The following is a 26,697-nucleotide window of genomic DNA, read 5'->3' as shown; positions in this document are numbered from 1 at the left end:
TAACTTCTTTTTTAATATATTTTCGTTTGAGTCAGTGACTATTTGACCATTTGTTGATACAGATATAACCTACAAATTTATTCAAAAATCTATGCCACTCTATGTTCAATAATTTCGGGTTTAAATGTTAAAATGAATTATTTTAATAAAATATCTTCCATACGTCTTATTAGGGTTATTGAGGTTTTAAAGGATTTTAATAGTAAACAGGTAATTAATTTACATTTTATATCTTATTACAAAGAAATTAAAATTGGCCAAATTCCTGAGGAATTAAGAACTAATGTAATAGTTGGCTAATAATTAGGTTCCAATTTAAATTTCAACAATAAATGAGTCTCAAACCACTTTTTAAAATATACTACTTTCTATTAAAACTTAATTACTTAAAATGCATATTAGTTTCCCCCATTTAAAGGAACTGCTACATACTTGGAATTTGTATCTGTCCCACATTCCTTTTATTAATAAATTCGACCTTATAATCTTTGGGGCTCATTCACCATTGTAAATGTATATCCATAGTAATTACTATTTAAATGGGAATAAGGCACAATTAAAGGTTAAAGTAAGTTTATTGACTTGGCTGATTGAAATCGAAGATTTCTGAAGTGGAAATTGAAATGTCAATAAACTTACTTTAACTTTTAATTGTGGCTTATTCCCATTTAAATAGTAATTACTTTAACATGCCACAAGAAAATAGCTTCAGAACAATATTAAGTATGTATATCCATAGAAATTAACATGTCATTTTCTATCATTTTCAATAATAAGTTAGGTTTAAGTTCACATAGCAGTTTATTTAAGAATAGAAAATGTTTTTGGATTACATGCTACAAACTAAATATCTTATGTGTTCCACCAAATGATCCAGTATAGTCAAAAAAGACCCACTATCTTTTTGTGACTTTTTATCTTTTGGTCATTTCTTTACAATTTTATAGACATTGAAAGCAGAACATTTGTGAAAAATGTCAATTCTAATAGCCTCAACATTGGGTTGTTGCTTAAGGGATCTTTAAATCAATAAGATGTGTTTATAAAAATTTTTTGTAATCTAAAACTTTTCATGTTATAATAAGATCAATGATTAATAATTACTTACTTATTATAATAAACATTTAGATCTATTTGTTCAGCATCTACTGGCAAATCTGTATGTTTCCTTCTCTTAGAATTTGCTACATGCTATAATAAGTGTTACCCAGAAATAATTCATAACATGTAAATGGACAGTATGGTTAGTATTAGGCTTCAACAGTCTATGGTTACCTATCCTCCAGAGAAAATATTTTAAAAGCATCTGAAGTTTATAGTAAAACTCTTTCACATTTTTTAAAACTTTTAACTTTTCTTATTTTTAAATTTATTTTGATTTTAGCTACATAACTACAGTAGAAGATACTTCAGACATTATTCAATAAAAACCAAATCAACCACATCATATGTCGAGCATGATACTAGAGAGTCTTTAAATTGCAGTAATAAGTATACACACAGAACATACACTTGTGGGGAATTAAGAAGTGCTAACATAGGTGAAAAGATAGTTCTATGTGGATGGTTAGAATATCAAAGATTGAATAAGTTTGTTATTCTTAGAGATAGCTATGGACAAATCCAACTTTTAATAAAAGAAGAGGTAGTTTTTATTTTTTAATTTACATGGATCATATATTTTTTTATTTATTTATATCAATGTTAAAACCATTTTACAAATGAAAAAGAACAACAAATATGCAGGTATAAATGAGATTATGTGCAATAATAATAATTAGATTTGGCATTTAAACAATATGCTCACTCACAGATTTGAACTCTAAATATTCAAAAAATCGATTTTTATTTTTTTTATATAAAAACATCCCTTAGTATCATATAAATACTGTCCTAAAATTTTATTTAAGGAATTTGAAACAGAAAAGAAGTTATTTATAACGTTTACACCTGAGCTCAAACTCATACATATACAGTATCATGTGCCCTGCTTTACCTGTGCACTAACATACTCAACAATTGCTTTCTAAAACCTATAAAATTGAGTATGTGTTTTATATTATTGAAATTTATCGAAAATTATTTTGAAAATGAGAAAAAAGGTCTGGATCTGGTGGTCATTTAAAAAGCAGTCAATATAAGCATAATATGAAAAGAAAATTCTCAAAGTTAATCAGTATACTACAAAAAATGATTCTGAATTACTCAGTTTTTCGGCAAAATTGGAGATAATACTAAAAGTTGGAAAAATAGCGATGAGTTGGTAGAAAAATATTGACAAAGCCATATTGCTTAAGCCAATAGAAGGAGCGGCGAGACATCCAAAGAGGGTAGACTTATGAAAAAACAGCTTTGACTGACCATTTACAGCTTTTACTGGACAGAAATCGCTGATTACAGATAAAAAATAAATATGGCTATTTTATTATATCAAATTGCAGTAAAAACACTTGGTGGAGAGGATAAATTTATTACCAAACTTTCTACATTTAAATATTTATTAAGGACCACTGAAGGAATAAAACACTTAAGACATATTTTTCCTTCGATTTATTTATGGTGAACTTAAGGGCTGATTCTACATTGATAATTATCGCGATTCTGATAATACTAAAAAGAGTTATACAAATATCATTAGCTTTACAGTGCTAGGAGGCAGTAACAAAGATACAGAGTATTGAGAGAAACAAAACTGTTTACAGTTTAACACAAAACACCGGTTTTACAAGCGTATCTTTCACTCACACAACTCGCACTTTTCGGGATCGACAACACCCCCGTTTTTATTTGCCGAGAGGCAAATTCGCACTGTCCCAAGTTATATAATGCGGGGTGGAGAGAGATCGCAAACACATTAACACGAGAGCTGACGATCTGAGCGCACAAGTTCATAAAATAACTATATTATGAATACAATATTATAAATAGGTTGTTTTTACAACACTTTAACTGCATTTTTCATGAACTCACATTTTTTAAAACTTTAAAACGTTTTTCTCTAAATTTACTACACCAATCTCAGTAAACCAATTTTTATTTTGATACTTTATATATACGACTATTAAATAAACCTCTAAAAAGTAAAAAAAAACAACCCCACCTTTTTAATACAGTGTTGAATTCACCCCCAAAACAAGCGTTTTTTCGAACTTTTCATAAATTTATGACCATGAATTTTTATTTGTTTAATATTTAAAAATTGTCTTTTTTCAATTTAGAAAGTAAAAGTTTCCTTAAATTTTTAAGTTACTACCTATTGAAGAAAACAAAAGAGAGTGCAGGGTACTGAGCTCAATTTAAAGTGTTACCCTACAATGAATACATAATAATATACTTCTGAATAGCTTGCTTATATTTTTAGGATATAGAGACGCAAAAATTGCTTGAAAATATACCATTGGAATCAGTATTAAAAATTGAGGGCACCGTTATGGCTCGACCAATAAATATGGTCAACAAAAATCAGTCAACAGGTGAAATAGAAGTATTAATAAATAGATTTGAGGTAATTATTTAAGTTATTTGTGATTGATACTATACTAATTAGCATCAAAATTACTTTATTTATATGTATATATATATATATATATATATATATATATATATATATATATATATATAGAGAGAGAGAGAGAGAGAGAGAATCTGGGGGGTTTTGTATGGGTTTAGGCCTGGCCACTGAAACAATCCAACACTACAAACCTGGAAGTATTCCTGATTCAAAATATCATGGATGAATTGCAAAACAAATGTTTTATAAGAGTTTTCGAACATCTAGGAAAACAAGTTGAAGTTTTAAACAACGAAAATCAGGAAGTTGGTATACTTGGGGCACATCATGAGAAGAGAAAAATACAAACTAGTAAGGAATAAAACGCAGGGGAAAATCAAATGCAGAAGAAGCATAGGAAGATGTAAAATCTCGTGGCTATGCAATCACCGTGAATGGTTTCGATGCAGTTTAATTGACATATCTGTCGCGTAACCAACAAAATTATAATTGTCAGAATGATTTCCAATCTCCGATAGGAGTGCAACTTGAAGAAGAAAGAGAGATTGATCAGACATTATGATGTTCCATAAATTGTTGAATGCTCTATTACCACCCCCCATAAAAGTCTCTGAATATCTCTACTAAGTTCTATTACATTTTAAATATATTATATAAATTTTTTGTGATGTATTATTTTTTTTACACTATTTTTAGTATTACTTACTATTTTTATATAAATTTGTTGAAATTTTGTAGGTACTTAACAAGGCTAAAGAAACTTTGCCTTTCAATATTAGAGAATTCCAAAAAGCAAAAGAGCCTTTGAGGATGCAGTATAGATATCTTGATCTTCGGTTTTCACAAATGCAGCGAAATCTAAGGTTTAGGTCGAATTTATTTATGAAAATGAGAGAGTTTTTGTGCAATAACAATTTTGTAGATGTAGAAACGCCAACGTTATTTAAAGCAACACCAGGGGTAAGTAAGTAAAAGATTACTCCTCTATTTAGTAAGAGAAAAAGAATGCAAAAGAATTACTTATATATCAACCAATCACATGAAGTAATTTTACAGTCTTGTAATGGAAATCGAATCGAAATGTAATATAAACCGAATGGAATCGATTATCGAATCAAATCGAATGGAATAGCATCGATTATCGAATCGAATCGACCATCCCATCAAATATTGAATCTAATCGAAGCAATTATCCAATCAAATCGAATGGAGTCACATCGATTATCGAATAGAACCGATTATCGAATCAATTATCGAATCGATTATTGAATTGATTATCGAATCTAATAGAAACAAAATACAATATAATAAATTTGAATTGAATAGAATAAATTAAAACCATCGCTTCTTGCTTAAACGATAAAAAAGCTATGTTCCCGCTTCTTGGTCACTCCCTGAGTGCCACATCCCGTTTTTTTGTGGAAATATCTAGTAGTAGTATCTATCGCAAATAAATAAGCATAGCCTAACTAACTGACCGACCAACTGCCATTATAAACAGTCCATCTCTTGTCAATGAACGGCTTCGGGTGCCAATGGTAGTGAGGTACCATTGGCACCCGATAACAGGCAACGAAAAACCACTATATTAAAGATCCGTAAGCATATTGTTAAATATACAATTCTAAAAACATGGAATTTAAAAAGTTGTGCGAAGCAGGAAAGCTAAGAAATCTATTATAGGAAATAGACAGACTCGATATTTCTGTATTAGGAGTCTGCAGTATAAAATGGCCACAACAACAGATACTACAAATATTATGTCGATGAGTCACAAAGCGCTTGGTGGCCATATTAAAGAACTAGCTTACAAAATATTTAAGCCAATTTGTCTCATTATTATAACGTGTCAACGCCGCCACATTACAATTTATTTATTTTCTTTTTATTTTGCTAAATTTTGCAAAACACAGTAGAGGTTGGGCACTTGGGCCTGGGAAAATTTTGTATCTCAATAGCATCAAAGAATAATATAACAATATAACAATATCTTTATTTTTAGAAAATAATATACATTCCGTGAACATAAAATTATTTAAAAAAAACAGTCTCACAAACGAAAATATTATTTACTTATTCCTAACCGTTACATATACAAATAGTCCTCCACAGAATATGGCTCAAGAGCTACCAGTAATTTAAATATTTGATGTTTATACAAACTTAATCTTTCCTCCCTTTTAATAGGTTCAGGCAGTTTATTAAACAATTTGATGCAGCAATAAAGAGCGTTTTTTTCTGTTATACTTAACCTGTGTATTGGAATTTTATAATTATATAACCTGGTATTTACTATACTATTGGGCTCAAAGTTCCTAAAGAGTATTTTATTCTTATATAGAAACAGTAAGGATTCTTGAATAAATACAGCGTAAACTGTTAAAATATTATTACTCCTAAAATGCGCTCTACATGATTCCCTACTTTATTAGACCATATCTAAATTTTGCTTCAAAATTAGCATGATACACTGTTTTTAATGAGTTACTATTCATGTATTTTTTTAGAACTCTAAAGCTGTAAATCACTTTACTCAAAGACATACATAACTGGTCAACATGTTTATCCCAACATAAAAAACTGTCAATATATAATCCTAAAAATTTGGTACTGCTGCTAATATTTAAAGTGTCATTATTTACAATAATACTGTTTGGCATATCTGAATGTGCATAATTTGTCTTAAACAAAAGAAGATCTGTTTTATTTTGATTTAAAACCAACCTATTCATAGAAAACCAGTCTTTAGCTTTCTGGAACTCTAAACTAGCATTAACGCTTAGAACAGACATGTCTTTACCACTGACTAAAATGTTTGTATCATCTGCATAATTTGTTATGCTGGAAGTAGTATTAGCCACTAGACCATGAAGATCATTGATATAGATCACAAACAGTAAAGGACCAATCACACTTCCTTGTGGTACTCCAATATTGATAGTGCTTTCAGATGAGATGCCTATTTCAGTGTTTTTATGTATTTTTACTAAATGTCTCCTATTTGCCAAGTAGGACTTAAACCAGTTCAATGCTGGTCCACGTATACCATATTTCTCCAATTTATCAAATAATAGGTCATGCACTAAACAGTCATATGCCTTTGATAGGTCCAAAAAGAGACCCAAAGCCATATGACCAATCTCAGTACATTTCAAAATATCCCAGACAAATTGAAAAATCGCAGTCCGAGTTGATTTTCCCTGTTGATAACCATGCTGATTTGCACTAATAATATGACATTTTGTTAAAAATTCTGTTATCCGCCTATACATAGTCATTTCTAAGATTTTTGAAAAGGAACATAGAAGGCTAATTGGTCTATAGTTATTAATTAACTTAGGATCACCCTTTTTGTAAACAGGTGTTACTATGGCAGTTTTCAGGCATTCAGGAAATACACCAGATTTTAGTGAATTATTTATGATTGTAGTGAGAGGATTCACTATCTCCTTTATACAAAGTTTAAGTTATTAAGTTCTCCATTTTAGTGGGTATTTCATCAATTCCACAACTCATTTTGTTTTTTAAATTTTTAGTTATATCCATAATTTCAGTTTCTGTCACAGGTGCGACAAACACTGAATTTATGTTACTTGCAATGTTGTCTTTATATTCAGTGTATTGTAATTGAGATAAAGTGTTATTTAAAGTAGTATTTAAGTGGATCATGTATTTATCAGCAATCTCGTGAGGACTACCCTCTACTTTTATTGAATTTACACTTTTTAATTGACCATTAATTTCACTAACAATTTGCCACATGCATTTATTTTTGTTGGCAGCTTCAGACATCCTGTTTTCATATAGCTTTGATCGTTTTGTTATTAGTTTCTTATTATATTCTTTTTTTACCTGTCTATAGGAATCATAGAATTTATGGTTAACTCTGCTCATTGTAAACAAGATGTCTAAACGAGTCTTACATTCTATTATCTCTGGATCATCTCTTTTATTAAGGCCTTTTTTACGTTGCCTAGAATCTAACTTTTTAAAAGGAAAGCACTGGTTGAATATATACAGAAACTGATTTAAGAAAGTATTCCATTGATCATTTACACATTTGTAACTTAAATTAAGCCAGTCATGATTATGTAATTTACTTATAAAGGTTTCAATATTATTTGTACTAAAATGTCTTTTCATTTCAAGAGTATTCGTTTCTGCTTCCTCTACCTGAAAAGTTAATTTTTGGGCAGAATGATCAGAGATTCCAGCGTGCAAGACTTCTACTGACACATATGATTGCATATTTGTTAGTATGTTATCTATACAAGTTTTAGATGTGGCAGTTACTCTAGTGTAGTCTTCAATTACATGACAAATATTATATGAGTTAATTAACATACAAAATTTTACTTTATCTAATGTGTTATTCTTAAGATCGATATTGAAATCTCCCCCTATAATTATAATTGTGTTTTCTATCATAATTCTTCCCAGTATAATATCAAATTTGTTTAAAAAAACTGCCAGATCGCTACCTGATGGTCTGTAAACTAATGCTATAATGAGTTTGTTATTACGAATACGTTATACGAATATAGACGCATATAGAAGGACATTTCAAGTGAGCGATTTGGTCACGGTTATTATATGTACTTCAAAACACTCCTGAAGAGGGCGAGTGCATAAACTCAAACTGTGGCCATTGGCTTAAAACCATATCATAAACGGATATAGTTAGGGGGAAGTGGGGAAGGAGTACGAACGGAGCTATTTAACTTATACATCCACGCTTAATAAAATTTCGATGGCATTGATTTGCAAACTGTCTTTTTTTGTTTTTCTTTTACAAAAAAACTTTATTTTTAATGTATTAAATTGTTAAAAAACTAAACGAAAAATCTAAAGAAAGTGATCACATCACAATAATGAAAGTGCGAAGCTGAAGAGAACAATGTAAAAATAGAGAAGACTGGAGAAACATTGTCAACAAAAGCAAGTCATTCGACAGTATATTAAAAGAAAAGAAGAAAATGATTCGCTGCAAAAAAAAAACGAATCAAAAGAACGCTAAGATGAGAGAGAAATGTAAAACCTTTAATTATATATTTTATTAAGAGAAATCCGGTTTCTAAAACTAAAACTCATTAAATTTACTTTTTAATTTTATTTATTTAACATATTTTATATTAACAGGGAGCTCAGGAATTTATCGTACCAACTAGATTTCCAGGCCAGTTCTACTCATTGGTCCAAAGTCCACAACAGTTCAAACAAATGCTAATGGCCGGAGCTATAGATAGATACTTCCAAATAGCTAGGTGCTACAGAGACGAAGGTGCCAGATCAGATAGACAACCAGAGTTCACGCAATTAGACATAGAAATGTCCTTTACAAGCGATGAAGGAGTTATTAGGCTAATAGAGGAACTGCTTCAATATTGTTTAAGTAAGGAATTAGATATTGGGGATGAAGGATTTAAACGGATTTCTTATAATGAGGCGATGGAGAAGTATGGGTCGGACAAACCAGATGTTTCTTTTGAATTTGAAGTAAGTAAACAATAATCTACACGTTTATTTCAAGTAGTAAGCTTTTGATAATTGTAAAAGTAGTGATTTTGTAGCAAGAGAACGTTGAGCTCCAATTGTGTAACAATTGAACGCTGGGTTCTTTTGTTGAGACTAGCTCTCTCAAGTGTAGTAGGTTCTTGTTTTAATATTGTAACGAAATAGCCCACCTCCGATGAGTGGTACGTGTCGCAATTCTTAGAAGGATGAATATAAAATATTCAATCGTTGGCGTTCTCAATAGCGCCTGTCTTCGATGCGCTTAAGATACTATCGTACTCTAAACTTATAAATAAATCTTCTTCTTCTTAGTACTTAACCTGATGCAGGTATCGTGATATCATGAAGCTATTAGCTAAATTTCCCAATGTTCCTCGACGTTTTTCTATCTTCTGCCATTCTAGCACATTCTGACAATGGAGCGCCAATGGTAGGAACAATGTGGTCCGTGTATCGTGTGGGAGATCTACCTCTATTTCTTTTGCCTTCTACTTTTCCCTGGATGGTAAGTTTTTCAAGACCATTTCTTCGAAGCACATGTCCAAAATAGCTTATTATTTGTTCTGATATTTGTGTTTTTAGTATTTTCTTTATGTTTAGCTGGTCCAGTATCAACTCATTTGTTCTTCGGGCCACCCATGGTATTCTCAGCATTCGTCTCCAGCAGTACATCTCAAATACATCTATGTTCTTTTTGTCTTTCTCGGTAAGGGTCCAGCATTCCGATGCATAAGTAAAAACTGGAAAAACTAGACTTCTTACTAGTCTCATTTTTGTATCGGTAGTTATTTCATGGCTTTTCCAAATTTTTGTTAATTTTGCCATAGCGCTTTTTGCGATTGCTGACCGCCGTTTTATTTCTTCAGTACAGCCTCCTTTGTTGGTTATTAATGAGCCCAGGTACACAAATTTATCTACAACAGCGATATTGTTTATCATGACCAGATGATTTTGATTGTTGTTAGCTCTGTCAATTATCATGATTCTCGTTTTATCTCTGTTTATTTTAAGGCCCATCGTTAAGCTTACGTCTTCTATCCGTTGTAGCAGGTGAATCAATTCAGCTTCAGAACTAGCGAGGATAGTAGTATCATCTGCATATCTCAAGTTGCAAATCTTCTTCCCGCCAATGGTGATGCCACCGTTCCAGTCCTCAGTAGCTTTCCGCATTATCCATTCACCATAGATGTTAAATAGAATTGGGCTTAGTATGCAGCCTTGTCTCACGCTCTTTGTGACCCTGAAACTATCGGTTAGTTCCCCATTTATTCTAACTCTGGCATAATTGTTATTGTACAGGCTTTTAATTAACAGTATCAGATGATTGGGGACTCCCATTTCAGACAAAACCTGCCACATTTTACTCCAGTTGACCAAATCGAAAGCTTTACTATAATCTATGAAGCACAAATATGTTGTGATGTTGAATTCTCTGGATTTTTCTACAATCTACCGTACGTTTAAAATTTGTTCTCTAGTACCACGTCCGGGAACGAAACCTGCTATAAATAAATATATTACATAAATTAGAACCGCTTGTTTTATTGAAAAACGCTACAATTATTGGTGTCACGGTGTGAGATAATTGACGTAATTTAAAAATAAATTCAGCAGTGACTTTTGAAAAAGACTTGAACTTTTGAAAGTACGTGTGTGCCTGACCAAAGATGCGGCTTGCAGAACTTTTAGTAAAACAGTTACGTGAACAATTAGAAGAACGGGATGAAGACTGTAGCGGGTCCAAGAAGATCCTTCAAGAACGACTAAAGGATCTTCTCAACAAGAATGGAGATGCCCCAGATACATTCCATTTCTATCAGCAGAAGAAGCAGTTCTAACGAAGATCGAAGAAATTTCTAGAAAAAAATCAAAAATTAGAAAATGTTTCTCAAATGATTGAAGAAACTTCTAGAAAGAATGATGAGAATATTTCCAAAAGATTCGATGAAACGTCTCAAATTATTAAGGAAGCAGTTAGACAAAACGACGAGATATTCGAAAATGTTTCTACAAGATTCAACGAGACTTCTCAAATAATTATAGAAAAATGTAGTCAGAACAATGAAAAATTAGACGTGAAACAATTAGAGACCATGATAACCATTACAAAAGTTCTACTATTAATTAAGGCTGTATTTTTAGATCCTGTAGTGAAAGAAGAATCACCTAGAGACGAAACGACACATCCTATGAGATTCAAATTGCCACCATTTGATGGAAAGTCCTCTTGGTCCATATGCCTTAGACAATTTGAAGCTATTGCGACAGCCAATCATTGGACAGAACAAGAAAAGGCTGTTTTCTTGACTGCTGCTTTAAGAGGTGATGCTGCGGATATTCTAAGAACGATTCCTAAGGATCAAGAAAAATATTACCAGACCTTGTTCACTCGACTAGACAAACGTTACCGAGATGCCCATCTACAACAAGTCTACAACAAAGTACAAATAAGAAGTAGAATTCAACGAGCGAGTGAAAGTTGGCAAGAATTTGAAGCAGATGTTGCTCGCATAGCGCTGTTGGCTTATCCGGAGGCACCAGACAACATATTGGAAGAAATTGTTGTAGATAGCTTCATCAAAGGGTTGGAAGACAGTGAACTACAAAAAGCTTTACGACTAGCAAGACCGAAAGTTTTGGATGAAGCTCTCGCCATTGCCTTGGAACACGAAACAGCCAGTCAAGCATCACAGAGCTATCGCGTACGAACCTCTGAAGAGAGCGACAAAGAAAATGATAAACGTCTGGAATAAATCGTACGGAAAGTAGTTCGTAACACGATGCCGAAGAGACGCGAACCCAGATGTTCGAATGGTGGCAACGTAGGTCACATTCGCCGTAAATTGCAAGAAAATAATACAACAGTCAGAAAGCCAGAACAGATCGAAAACTGGGCTGGAAAAATTCATTCAAATGCTGATGCTCAGTCAAGACGACCATGCAGTGCAAATTTTATCACTGTCTTAAACTGGAAGAACGACTTTGCCCCGTGAGACGAACCACCGTCATTAATGATCAATGGCAGCCTCAACAGCTACAAGGCGCCCAAGTAGATGATCCATGTATAAAAAGAGTATTGGATTGGATGCAAGACATAAGTGCATGTAGTCCGAAAGTAAGTCTTACTGGAGCCAATGAAAATGCCTAGTACTGAAAGATGATCTTCTGTATAGAACCTTTGAAAACGACGATGGTACAGTATCTAAGGTTCAGTTGATTGTACCTAAAAGTAAAGTTTCAGAAGTATTGCGTCAGTTTCATGACGGTGCATCAGGTGGACACTTTGCTATTACGAAGACTCTGCAAAAGGTACGAGAACGGTCCTATTGGGTGAACTGTAAAGATGATGTAAGAAGATGAACTGTGTGCAACCAGTAATGGTTCAGTTGGTAAAAAGATAGCACCCATAAAACAGTACAATGTTGGTAGTCCTATGGAAAGAGTAGCAATCGACATTGCAGGTCAATTTCCATAGACGTATGATGGAAATAAATATATCCTGATAGCCATAGATTATTTTACGATTTTTCTACTATTTTAGAGACGACTGTGAGCAATGCGACAGCCCATCAGGGACGTCAATTTTCCCTTTTTTAAATATGGGTGTTATCATAGCCCTTTTTAGAGCTGAGGAAAATGTATTCTCTTAAAAGCATTGATTTATTAAGTGTGTAAGCACATAAGTGTGTAACATTTAAGCCATATATATCACAACTTTTTTTGTTTTATAAGCTGTCTATGATTTTCCGGGTCTGATTGAATGATACTTCAGATTGAATTATACTTTAGAAAAGGAAAAGCACTTTGAGGGATTTATATTGATGTTCTTAAAAAAATCATATTTAATTCAGGTATATGTTTTATTAAGTTGTGGTCAATTTGAGAAAAATGATTATTAAACTCATCTGGAGTGATGTTGTGGGGCTGACGTAGATTTAAGCTGGATTTATAGTTTGACGGACTGTAAACGTAGACGCAATTGAGAAAGAGCAACATAGAATTTTGTGTACCTATTCTTATTTATAAATGAACGTAAACGCATGACGGAACGTAAGTGAAACGCACTGCAACGGAAGAGTTCGCCAACTTTCATCTTTTACAGTGCGTTACTTGCGTCTGGCCAATCAAAAGGAAGAATTTTGTGCTGTAAACCAAAGTGAACTGTCTGGCACGCCCACCATTTTGTAAAGTTGTTTATCAATATAATCGAATTTTGATTTTGTTGATTATTTGTTACAATGAACGTTAAGAATTTATAAAATAATAATAATAAATAATAAAAGGATATTATAGTATCATGTTTACCAACTCTAGCCACTGTTTCTACTCATGCGAAAAAATTCCACTCCGTCGATTTATAAATTGAAATAATATTTACAGTCCGTTTGTTACGTCTGCAGTGCGTCTACGTCTACAGTCCGTCAAACTATAAATCCAGCTTAAAGCTGCTCTGCTAATCTCAATCTTGATTGTATCATCACCACAACAAACAATTAAATTTTATCAATGAAATGTATCTTCTCACTCCAGTCTATTTTAAAACAAGCGTTATGGGAGAGGACTTTACACATTTAATAACACCTGAAAACTTTTTTCTACAACATTCAAAAGTCCATTTTTCAGGAGTGTCATCAGTCGCCTGTTTACTAGACGGCGCCATCTTCTCTTCTCAATTTAATTCTCAATTTCTCTATTTTAGAATAGAATGACAGAACTTGTCCGTCAAATAGTGAAATAGGCCAGGCGAACGAATCGCATTCAATTTACTATGGATGGTCTAGTGAATATATAGTTCAAACGCTGATCAGAAAACAAAAGGGCTAACGTACTAGTATAAAATCTAAATGAATATGCTACTTAGACTAGAATACGCTGGTGTATCAACTCGACTTATTGTACGGCAATATATGGGACACACTTATTTTTATAAACTGCTGGACAAAATTAAATAGGGAGATTGGCACTTGGTAGCCTGGTAAAAACTGACTTTTGAACTGAGAATTTTTCTTGTTGCTATGGTATCACCTCACACTTCAGTTTATCTACTATTTTTAATAATGTTTTGGCAGTTATTTACGTTTTTATATATTATTTTTTGTTGTAGCTAAACAACTGCACCAATATCCTCAAGCAAAACAGCAATTTAGCCGCTAACAAAAATTTCGGAGCATATTTCATATGCTTCCCAGAACAATTTGCTGTGTTGAACAACAAGGTGAAACAACTTACTCAAACTGTAGCCAGTAAATTTAACCAAGTAAAACTTATACAGAATGTGATAAAGAATAAGCAAGACTGGATAAATAAAGTAGGAAGGGTATTATCTAATAGTATGGCACAAGAGCTCTTGGAGAAAGGGGGAATTTCCGAAAAATCTGTATTATTTTTGGCTTATGGAGACAAAAACGAAGCAGTGAGTATATTATTTTAATATTACTAAAACATTGGTTTTTTTGATAAGAATACTTTACAAATATTAATAGACCAAAACAAAAGTTTTATTTTGAGCTTGCAGACATTAGTTTAAAGGGCAGGATAAGATGAACTATGTGCTAATATCTTGCTTTCGCCAAATTGATTTGGTCTTTCAGGATATGCTTAACCTTCCTAATCTCCCGAAGTAAATGTTACATTCTTTGTCTATGGGTACGGGTGGACCCAGTAGATAAAACTCATACCTGTTGTGAATTAAATTCCAATTTTTTTTACTAATTCGTAGAAGCTTTTGTAGTTTCATGTTATCGGTGTATCAAAACTAAAAATATTGTTTTTGTAATAAAAAATATAATAAAACTTTATATTCAATTAAAATTATATATTTATTCAATGCAACTGTTACAAAAGATATTTGAATGATCAGGACAAATAAACCTCTTACATGCTTGACATCTTGTACGAGATTTTCTGTCTTTTTCCCATCCGCAGTCTTTACACCTTCCACGTTTTGGACTTTCATTTGCATTTCCACTTGTTCCAGATACTGTATGTAAATTTATTTGGATTTTTTGTGGAACGTTTGTTGTCATTCGGGTAGTTCGGTATTTTTCTGTTAAATTATATGCCAATTCTAAATGGTAAAAGTTGTTCGTCGACAATGAGGCTTTCATATGGAACAAACATTTTGGGATGTTGTGCTACAAATAAATCAAAAAAACTTCTAATTGGAGCTAACTTGTCGTGCCTCCGTCAAATAGGTCTATCCTCTTTATTATCAAATCGCAAAATCGTTTCAGAGACATAGTAGCTCTAAAAATGGGCCTACCATCAGAATTGCTCCAAAGTTCCTTTAGAGATTCTCCGGCACCTTTATGAACACCAGCCAGAAGAAGTAAACCTTGAATAAAAATGCAAAATTTCAAGTTAATTTATTTTATAACTGTAATGAAAGTATTTACCTATAAAAGCTTCTAACTCTTCCAGTGATATTTCTTTTACAGTTAACATTTTTTCATTACATATGCGACCACGTTCTCCGTTAGTTTCCACTAAGAATAAATTGAGCATTTCATCAGTGAAAAACAATCTCATTGAAGATATAGGTTCATCGGTAATTCGTTGAGTGGCATATCTGGAGTGACCTGGCACAAGATTTAGTATATTGATGGATCTAAACAATATACAACGCAATTAGTAAACCCACAAATTTAGTAAGAAAATATGTGTAGCACTTGAGCCACCATTTACCTTACACGTGACTGAGGTGTTGGATATTTGTTACAAACTGTCCCATCGCGAGCAGTATATTGTAAATCTTCTTGTTCAGGAACTTCTATTTCATTTTCCGAATTTTCACTTTTATCTTTGTCATCATCAACCGTAGATACATGATCTTCTTCAGAAAATTCTTCATCTACTAATTCTTCATCACTAGTGACGGTTTCTAAATTGGTAGATTCATCTTCATTTTCTGAGTCTTCTTCAAGGATTTTCCGTAATTCCTCTTCCGTGAGTCCTTTCCTGGAGCTCATTTTTCAGCAAGCGCTTATTATTCTGTTTTTCACAAATGATTGTACACCACACTCTCAACTCTAAACTTCAAGCGGTCAAGTCTGGTACAACACTAAAGATACTCGACAAACGCTTCCGAAAATAGAACCCATAAAATCTAATCACCCTTCTCAGAAAAATAAACAATACATTTGGAAACACTTCTGGGTACAGGTGGACCCATATGGACCACTGTGTGCCTTTTATTTTGGTTCATGTTGTTCTTAATATATTTGCCTAAATTGTTGTTTATTCTAAAAGCTGCTGTTATGCCTTTCTTTTTTATGTGTTTGGCTATTTTTGTTGATGTCTTGCCTGTATATGTAATCGTGCAGAAGGTACTGGATTTTTATTCTTGTCATTGGTAATACTAATTTCAGGACTTTCTTATGTGGTTTATGATTTAAAATTTTATTTATTGTGTGTTCGTTGTATCCATTGTTTACTGCTTTTTGCTTAATGATATTCAGTTCTATCTCGAAATTATTTTTTGACATGGGAATTTCCATTAATCTATTAAACATGCTGTGGTAGGCAGCCAATTTATGTTATATAGGATGGGATGATAAATTGTGTATAGTTGTGTCAGAATGGGTAGGCTTATACAATACGGAGAACTCATGTTTGTTTTTAAGTTTGATAATTTATATATATATATATATATATATATATATATATATATATATATATATATATATATATATATATATATATATATATATATAAGGTTCTTGAACTCCTAAGTGGAGCATAGAGCTTCAGTGAAAACGCGCCATCGGGTTCTATTTTGCGCTAAGGCCTTCACCTCATTCCAAGACTTTCCTTGGCCTCTTATCTCGTCCATGATGGATCTTCTCCAAGTTTGTACTGGGCGACCTCTTTTTCTTTTCCCTTGGCGATTCCACTCTAGGGCAGTCTTTGCGATACTGCAACTATTTTTTCGGAGTGTGTGACCGATCCAACCCCACTTTCTGGACTTAATTTCATTTTGTACCCTCTTTTGTTCGGTCAGGTGTAGCAGATCGTCGTTTCTGATGGTGTTAGGCCAGAATATACGAACAATTCTTCGTAGACATTTGTTAACAAAGACCTGCAGTTTGTCTGTGAGGGTGTTTGTCACTTTCCAGGTTTCACATCCGTAGAGTAGAACAGACATGACATTTGATCGGAATATTCGGATCTTTGTCCTTGTAGTATACCCGCCAGATCTCCAAACAGGGTTGAGCGTGCTGAAAGCTTGTTGAGCTTTTCGTATCCTCATACGAATATCGTCTTCTGTACCTCCGTTTTCTGTTATGGCACTTCCAAGATACGTAAAGTTTTCCACATTTTCAATCTGCATATTGTCGATAGTAAATAGCGTGTTGTTCCTTGCATTTGATAATTTTTAAATCTAGAAAATTTATGGATTGATTCTGTTCTGTTTCTATTGTGAATTCACACACATTAGTGCTGAATGCAAATAATGAGGCCTAAATAAACACCTTTATCGTATGAAGTGTTCTTTGATTATCTTGATTATTTTATAAGCCCAATACTTTACATATTATATAATTTGATTTTATTTTCAGTTAAATCTACTGGGGAAAATCCGCACTGAATACGTTGACCACTTGGAAAGTATTGGTGTGACTGTACGACGTAAAGGACTGCACTTTTTGTGGGTAGTTGATTTTCCCCTCTTTGAAATATCTGAAGAAGGCACACTTAAATCAGCGCATCATCCCTTTACAGCTCCACATCCAGATGATCTAAATTTGTTGAAAAGTGATCCACTCAAAGTAAGTGTCCAGAGAGATAAAAATAAATCTTCATAAATAATACTTCTCCCTTTCTCCAAAAGCTCTAGTGCCATACTATTAGATAACACACTTTCAACTTTATTTATCCTTTCTTGTTTATTCTTTATCACATTCTGTAGAAGTTTTACTTGGTTAAATTTATTGGCTACAGTTTAAGTAAGTTGTTTCACCTTGTTGTTCAACACGGCAAATTGTTCTGTAAAGCAAATGAAATATGCTCCGAAATTTTTGTTAGTGGCTAAACTGCTGTTTTCCTTGAGTATATCGGTGCAGTTGTTCAGTTATAACGAACAATAATATATAAAAACGCAAATAACTGCCAAAATATTTATAAAAATAGTAGATAAACTGAAATGTGAGGTGCTACCATAGCAACAAGAAAAATTCTCAGATCAAAAGTCAGTTTTTACCAGGCTACCAAGTGTAAATCTACCTATTTAATTTTGTCCAGGAGTGTATAAGAATAAAGGTGTCCCATCTCTTGCCGTACATAAGTCGATTTGATACACTAGCGTATTCTAGTCGAAGTAGCAGATCCATTTAGATTTTATACTAGTACGTTAGCCATTTTGTTTTCTGGTCAGGGTTTGAACCATATATTCACTAGAACATCCATAGTGAAGTGAATTCGATTCGTTCGCCTGGCCTGTTTCAATATTTGACGGACAAGTTCTGTCATTCTATCCTAAAATAGAGACATTGAGAATTAAATTGAGAAGATGGCATCGTATAGTAAACAGGCGATCGACGACACTCCTGAAAAATCGAGTTTTAAATGTAGAAAAAAGTTTTCAAGTGGTATTGAATATGTAAAGTGCGGTGCTCTCTCGAATAACTCTTGTTCTAAAAGGGACTGGAGTAAGAACATACATTTCATTGATAAAACCCGAATTGTTTCGGGAAGCAGAGGTCAAAAGTGAAAGTTTCGAATTTCTTAAAAGGTTAGTAACTGAGTTAACTGATAAGAACGAGATCCTACAGGAAAATGCCAACCTGTGGAAAGAAAAGTATTTTAAGACAACTAAAAAAAGGTCAAACTCCCGCCAAAAGACGATAAACAAAGCCCCTCTTCTTCCGCCCAAACGTGAACTGATTTCTTGTTGTTAAAATATTCTTTAATAAAAGTATCTAAAGTTCCAATCTGAGACATACCGTTTTCCCAGCCCTTGATCGATATAGGACAGTAATTGTTATGAGTAATTAATAAACTTTCATATACAAATCGTTACTTGTAGTAGTATCTATCATTTTTTAGGTAAGAGCCATAGCGTACGACTTAGTTCTCAACGGAAATGAAGTGGCGGGTGGTTCCATACGTATTCACGATCCAAACCTACAAAAAACCATCCTGGAACTGTTAAAAATAAGTCCAGATACGATGCAACATATGTTGGACATGTTAGAGTCGGGATGTCCTCCTCATGGAGGTATAGCTTTCGGATTAGACCGATTAGTCAGCATGTTGCTGGGCACAACTAGTATACGGGACGTTATAGCATTTCCTAAAAATTATGAGGGAAGAGATCCCATGAGTGGAGCTCCTAGTTACATTTCAGACGACGATAAGAAGTTATACCATATAAAAACTGTAGATGAAGACAAAAATAGGTAAATTGTGTATTATATAAATAAAATATTGTATAAAAAATGTATGTTTATAACTTTTTTTAATAAATAATGTAATTATGTTTGTGTTGTTCTTTTGTTTTGTTTGATTTGCGAACAAAAAAGGCTAAACAATCTTATAGAAGTATTTGAAGGTTCTGAAAGGTATATGAGAACTAGCTGATGACAAATCCGTGAAGGAGTGCAGCTAATTTTGCTTTGTTTTTTTAAACAATTATAAAAAGTGGAAAAAACAATTTTTGACTCTAAAGGTGCGTCCTGACTAGAACATTTTCTTCTGAACCAGACGAGCGCGCAAAAACAAGCAAATGGTTATTCGAAGTGGTCGTTCTATTCGCCACGTTACCATATTGTTCTGCTAATTTTATTTCAGTGTTTGTCCGACCAGGGTCGAGCCGTGACGGGGTGCGTGGCACACGGGCGGCAAAATTTACTCAAAAATATATAAATATCAAAAAAATAAAAAAAAGCCAAGCAAGGAAAGTGCAAAAAAAAACTGGCCAAATAGTTCCTATTAAGAAAATAGCGCAGCCTTTTCCTGTGATGTATAATATACGTCACAGGATGTATTAGTATAATAAAAACAATAGTACCAAAATTGTGCGTAGCTGGCGCTGACAGATGCTATTATATGTAACGTTAGAGAATTCCCTGATATTTTCGGGATTTCCCGAAACTATCGGGGAATTAATATTTCGGGCCGAAATATATACGTGTTTTCTTTCATGCGAGTGAGTTTTACCGAAAGATCATCATCATCATTGGTGCTACAGCCCTATAAAAGAGCCTCGACCTTCCCAAGTCTATTATGTCAGTCAGTTCTATCCATTGCCAACTGTTGCCAGTTTGCTGCGCCTATTTGTCTACCATCCTCATCTACACCATCCCTCCATCTGAGTTTTGGTCTACCCCTATTTCTACTTCCCACAGGTTGTGACATAAGGATTCTTCTAGGAGGGTTGTTCTACTGTGATCTTGCTAGATGTCCTGCCCATCATAGTCTTTCTATTTTTATAAGAGATACTACGTCTTTGCAACCAAATATATGTTTATATCTGTGATATATCTCGTAGTTGTACCTCCTTCTCCAAACATCATTTTCACAGATGCCACCAAATATTCTTCTCAGGATCCTTCGTTCAAATATAAGCAGGAGATTTTCATCTGCCTTGGAAATGGTCCATGTCTCCGACTCATATGTCAACACTGGTTGTATAAGGGTTTTGTATATGGTTATTTTTGTTTTTTTGGCTTAAGTTTCTGCTTCTCATATGTCTACTCAGTCCAAAATAGCATTTGTTTGCTAGGATTATTCTTCGCTTGATTTCTTCCGTCATGACGTTCTCCTTGGTGATCTAAGTATGTGAATTTGTCCACCACTTCAAAGGTAGAATTATCAACCGTGAATTGGTGGCCGATGTTTCTGGCTCTATTGTTGGGTGTTGATGCCATTATCTTAGTTTTATTTTCATTTACTTGCAGGCCCATATTTTTTGACGCGTTTGACAAGATGGTATACATTTCTTCTAGCTTGCGTGTTGTGCGGGCAACTAGATCAACATCATCTGCATATGCCAAAATTTGGGATGATTTATTAAAAATGTTTCCTCTGCTGTATATTTGGGCATCCCTGACCGCCTTTTCCAAAGCTATGTTGAAAAGGAGACACGCCAGCGCATCTCCCTGTCGCAGCACAACATGCGTTTCAAATGCCTATGATTGTTCGCCCTGTATTTCGACTTTGCAAACAACTTTACGCATTGTAGCCTTAACCAATCTTATCAGTTTATCGGGGATGTGGAATTCATCCATGGCTTCATACAATTTATTTCTTAGGACACTATCATAGGCCGAGTTAAAATCTACGAAAATATGGTATGTGTCGATATTAAATTCATTGGTTTTTTCCAGTATTTGCCTTAGCACAAAGATCTGGTCTGTTGTTGATCGACCAGGCCTAAAACCACTTTGATATTCGCCAAGAAGCTCCTCTGAATATTCACTCAGGCGACCATATAAAATACTCGAAAATATTTTGTATGCTGTATTAAGGAGGGTTATTCCCCTATAGTTTCTACATTCTAATTCATCGCCCTTTTTGCGGCATGGTATCTTTTACCGAAAGATAGTTGTGAATTTAATGACAAGTTGCTATCAGTGTGATTTTTTAAATTTATTTCTATTATACATTATATTATTACTGTTATCAGTGTATTGTGAATGGTAAGTTTATTCCAAATAGCTTTTTATTACCTACATATATTATATAAAGTTAAAGTAGTATGTTGCAGTTTTTACTGATTCAATTTGTTTTAGCATAAAAAATTTCCGGTCTTTATTTTTGTTCAAATTATAAACTGTTATTTACTGATTTAGATGGCTGATGGTAGAGACTTTCTGGTTCACAATATCGAAAAAGAAGGATAGAAAAATAGGAAGAACACAGGCGATTAGCTGGCTCACTAAAAAAGTTTTTTGTATCCTGTAGCATTTTTAAATTCTTTGGTATATATTGAAATCCCCTCGTAGAAGTTAAAACACCGAATAATATTTTCAATGTATTTCTGTTTCCTATCGTACGAATTAAAACATCGAAATATTCTTTCAATCCTTTTTGCGTCGATGAGTTGATAATAAACACATTTTTAAAGTTTGTTTATATATCCCAGATGCATATTTCCTCGGTATTCTTTGATCGTTATGTCGCCTAATATTGCGCGGTAAATAAATATTCCCGTTTATATGTTTTGTTTATACCAAGTTGGACGAATGAATTTTAAAGATAATTACATCACTCTCCCTAAAGCGGCTGTCAAGAACAGTTGGTTTCGTTGTAGTCCGAATTTAGCTTCAAATTCGTATTGGATTTTCGTTTTTCGCCTCTTTTTTCATGGGAAAATATGTAGCACTGCAAAGTTTTATGTGCAGTTAATAAGGTTTGGAAGAATCGTTGAAAAGTCAAGACGCTGTGAGTGTCGGCGTCAAAAACCGGCAAATTTGTTGAAAAAAGTGAATTATACTCAATGTAATGTGTCAATTTTGAATGAGTAATCACTGTGTTTTATTTTCCATGTCGTCTCTCATCTGAGATATTTGTAAAACGGCGTTTACAACAACTTTGAAGGATAACCACATGTTTCCATTTTGCCCAGCAGCTTCCATCCTCGTTTTGTTTGTCCCTGGTTGTCATCCCAGGCTTTTTTGCAGTTTGGAGATGAATTTGTTCGTGTGGCAAAGTGTAAGTCCAGTTCCTAACCCCAGAAATTTTAGTGAAATCCAGGTAACTTTTGTGTTTGATTTTTAAAGGAAAAAGAAACATTTTCTAATAATAATTGCTTTCATAACAATTTAAGAAATTGTAATAATTAAAATTGTAGATGCTAGGGTGTGGTCTAGGTCTAGCTGTCATATTATTTATTCTTTTTTAAAATTTAATATTAACATCAGACAGCTAGCTTTATTTTTTGACATTTGGTAAATACCTAATCATAATAGTGATTTTGTTTTTGTTTTTTAAAAAAGGTTAACCTCTATGCATAGTTTCACTTAAAAAGATATTTTTTATTTGTAATAATTTATTTCTGCTAAATATCGTCACCCATTAACAATTGTAAGTTTTGTAGTATCTCCAACTTCAAGAGTTTGTAAACTGATAAAACATAGTAAGTGTCTTTCTCTGTTATTTTGTATTAATTTGTATAACTATTAATATAGTATTTTTGTACTATTTACTTTTGTAACTATTTGTGGTGAGACAGTAATAAAATTTTCCCCTAAATCATTTTGTTTATTTCTTTTAACTAACTCTCTAACCCTTTTTTGTGTTTTTAGAAAGGAAGAACGTTTTCTTTCATCCAGCAGGAAGATTCTTCAAGGCGGCGTCCATTTTAAATAGCTTTGAGAACCTTCTTGTGTTTTGTTTGTCCAGAAGACTCATGTAAGTATCCCTTTTGTTTCACTTTTGTAGTTACCCCATTTCAGTCCCCTTTTCATTCACTTATCCACAACCCATTTCTCCAAATAAACTCTTAGTGGCCGTTTGCAACGTTTCGATTTGTTTTGCTTGCCCTATCTCTAGCCCGTAATTTATGTCCCCAATTTTCAACCCCTCATAATAATACCCTATGTGGTAGGCAAAATAATCATTACAATCCACGACGAGTATGCAACCTCAACTTTCAACAAGTCAAGCCCTAGATGTTCAACCTTTTAAATTAAGTAAAAACGATGCAGAAAAACAGGGCCAAAATAAATCGACCGCCGAAAACATTACACTGGACCAGGATACAACGAATACTCCCTCATCAAATAATATGCAAACCGAAACCGCAGATATTGATGTAAGTGTAGAGTAGAGTAAATTTTTATTTGCATAAATTTTTAAACATAATTGAGCAAATAACGTCACATTATTCATTACAGATTAAAAAAAAAATATATATATATATATATATATATATATATATATATATATATATATATTGACATTACACATTTAAAATATATTAACATTACAAATTAAATATGCTGATCAAGGAGGATAGGCCAGGTACTCCGCCACAGTGTAGGGCTCAATGTCAACTAGGTGTTGAAAAACCTTTCTTTTAAAAGCTCTATAGTGCGTTTCCTGTTGAATGTCAGATGGTAGACTATTATAAAATTTAACACACGCATACAAAGGACTTCTCTCTGTTATAGACAATCTGTGAAGTGGCAAATTCAAATTAAGGCTTCTTGTATTATATTCATGATTGGGAAGCAGGTGACAATACAAAGAAAAATTTTTAAAAAGGAACATAATACATTCAAATATATAGATGGCTGAGAAAGTGAGTATATTGAGTGATTTGAATCGGCCTCTACAGGATTCTCCCGCCTTCAATTACCCCATATCGCATAATAGAATAAAAGTTTGCATAATATACTGATAGTAAAATACCCTGGTCTAGATAGCTCTTTAACACCCTTAATGAGTAGCAGGCTCTATTCAGTTTTTTTGTCGTATTTTGTATTTGTTCCCCCCAATTCAGATTCTGGTCAATATGAATACCAAGAAATTTAACTGATCTAGCAGGTTCCGTGTTTTGTGATAGGAAATTAATTGTATCTGGAAACTGCTCTCGTGATTGGCTGGTTCTAAAGTAGACAAAAACTGTCTTATCAGTATTAAGCAACAACCGATTTCCACTGAACCACTGTTCAGCCTTGCTTAGAATTTGCTCTGCCACTGTGAGGAGTGTTTCTAAAGTTTTTTCCCAGAAAAGCACATTTGAGTCATCAGCGAAATTTACAAGGTTTGAGGAACTACTAACCACCGCATTTGGAAGGTCGTTTATGTAGACCAAAAAGAGAAAGGCCCCAGGACACTCCCCTGTGGTATGCCTAATTTTAAATTGATAGGATCAGAGTAAACCTTACATCCCCTTTTCTCCAGGCATATCTTTTGCGACCTATCTGTGAGAAATGATTTTATCCAGTTTAATGCCGGTCCCTGTATTCCATAAAGATGTAATTTTTGTAATAAAAGAACATGATCTAGGCTATCGAAAGCCTTAGATAGGTCCAAAAAAGCACCAGTTTTTCTAAAATTTTTGATATAAAATCATAGGTAGTTGTCTCAATAGATCTCCCTGCGAGAAAACCATGCTGTGAACTACTAAATACGTTGTTTGTAGTGAAAAAGTTTTATAGTCTGAAATATATTGCTTTTTCGAATATTTTTGAGAATGATGGAAGAAGGCTTATTGGTCTATAGTTCTCCATCTTAGTAACATCACCATTTTTATGTAGTGGCTTCACAATTGCCAGTTTTAAACTTTGAGGAAATTTACCTTGCCTGAAAGAAGCATTAACTATAAAAGAAAGAGGAAGAGAAATCTCTGATGAAACATATTTAATTAAGTTGGTTGATATTTCATCATAACCAGAGCTATGCTTGTTTTTTAAGTTATTTATTATGTGACTTATTTCTTTCTCTGAAACGGGAGTTAAAAACATGCAATGATTAGTTTGTTCGATATTAATTTGAAAATTTTTTACATGCTTTATTTTCTTTACAGCTTCTGGTGCTGCATTTGCCATAAATTGATTTATTTCGTTAGAAAGCACCTGAGGGTCACCTTCTAAACAGAAATTACCTTGATTTTTGGAATTACCCTTAATCTCTTTTACCAATTGCCAAGCCATTTTAGTTTTATTTTCGCTATTTTCAATTCGTTCTTTATAACAATTTTTTCGAGATTGAGTGAGTAAAGAATTGTATTTGCGTTTTTCTGTCCTGTAAATATCTTTATAATCAACATTATTGGTAGACAGTGTAAACAAAACATCAAGCCTAGATTTACAATGTTTTATATCATCATTTTTGTGGAGAGCAATTTAAAGATTTAGCATATTGGCCAGAAGTATTGACAGATACTGTTAGACTAATAATTTTAGACATATGTCCAGTATAATTAAAAAATATTATTTATCCTGTAAATAATTTAAACACATCTTTTATCTCTACTTACTTCTTAAAAAAGTTAAAGAATAATGAAGTAAAAAAGTTAACGAAAAATTAAAAAGTACCTAGAAACTGGCTTATTTACTCAAAATCTAAAAATTCAGTATACAGCTTTTGCTACAAATTATTTGAAGTTTCTTCTTATCTGAAGTTTTAGCGATAATAATTGTTTTAGGGACTGCCAACACTTGTCTCGGGCTTCAGAAAGACACACAACTAGTAAGGGGCATTTCGAAAGTGTTAAGAAATGGGTTGAATTAAAAAAATTAATTGAAAAAGATTTAACTGTCGATTATGTGAATCAGAATTTATTTCAAATAGAAAAAAAAAGATGGACTGTTACTTTGTGGTTTTTAGCGACAAGAGACTCATGTTCGAGTTTACAATATTTATTTAAAATTTCTAAACAACGTATTGGTGTCATCATTATAGATTATTTTTAAATTTGAATGCCAAGAAATGTGTTGTATGAATATACGAACCATGTTCCTTTGATCACCGTTCAAAATAAGATATTCCCTGTATGGTTCGATAGAGAACTGAAGCATCGGATCTCTTTAAAGAAAGCTTGTCATGCACAGTATAAAAGAACATGCTGGTTTAGTAATTATGATGAATATTGTAGATTGCGATCTTCATGTAAAATAAGTGTGTATAGTATAAGCAATAAATATATTAGAATGGTCACATTTGTAGGTTTTCATAGTTCTGCCTTAAGCTATAGTGCGGCGGCTGGAATTTTTTTCTGGTAA

General features: G+C 33.1%; 1 protein-coding gene across 1 annotated transcript; it reads left to right on the top strand.

Annotated features, from left to right (window-relative positions):
- Nucleotides 1-41: 41 nt before the first annotated feature.
- On the top strand, nucleotides 42-19,496 carry AspRS-m (aspartyl-tRNA synthetase, mitochondrial). The gene is made up of 8 exons (XM_072543077.1): nucleotides 42-210; nucleotides 1,385-1,645; nucleotides 3,362-3,505; nucleotides 4,250-4,471; nucleotides 8,651-9,007; nucleotides 14,130-14,438; nucleotides 17,584-17,793; nucleotides 19,070-19,496. The coding sequence occupies exons 1-8, from the start codon at nucleotides 133-135 to the stop codon at nucleotides 19,424-19,426; spliced, it is 1,938 nt and encodes a 645-aa protein (XP_072399178.1). The 5' UTR covers nucleotides 42-132; the 3' UTR covers nucleotides 19,427-19,496.
- The last annotated feature ends 7,201 nt before the right edge of the window (nucleotides 19,497-26,697 follow it).

The sequence above is a fragment of the Diabrotica undecimpunctata genome, chromosome 9, assembly GCF_040954645.1.
Source record: "Diabrotica undecimpunctata isolate CICGRU chromosome 9, icDiaUnde3, whole genome shotgun sequence".
Taxonomy (NCBI): domain Eukaryota; kingdom Metazoa; phylum Arthropoda; class Insecta; order Coleoptera; family Chrysomelidae; genus Diabrotica; species Diabrotica undecimpunctata.
This window is presented reverse-complemented; position numbering and strand designations above follow the sequence as displayed.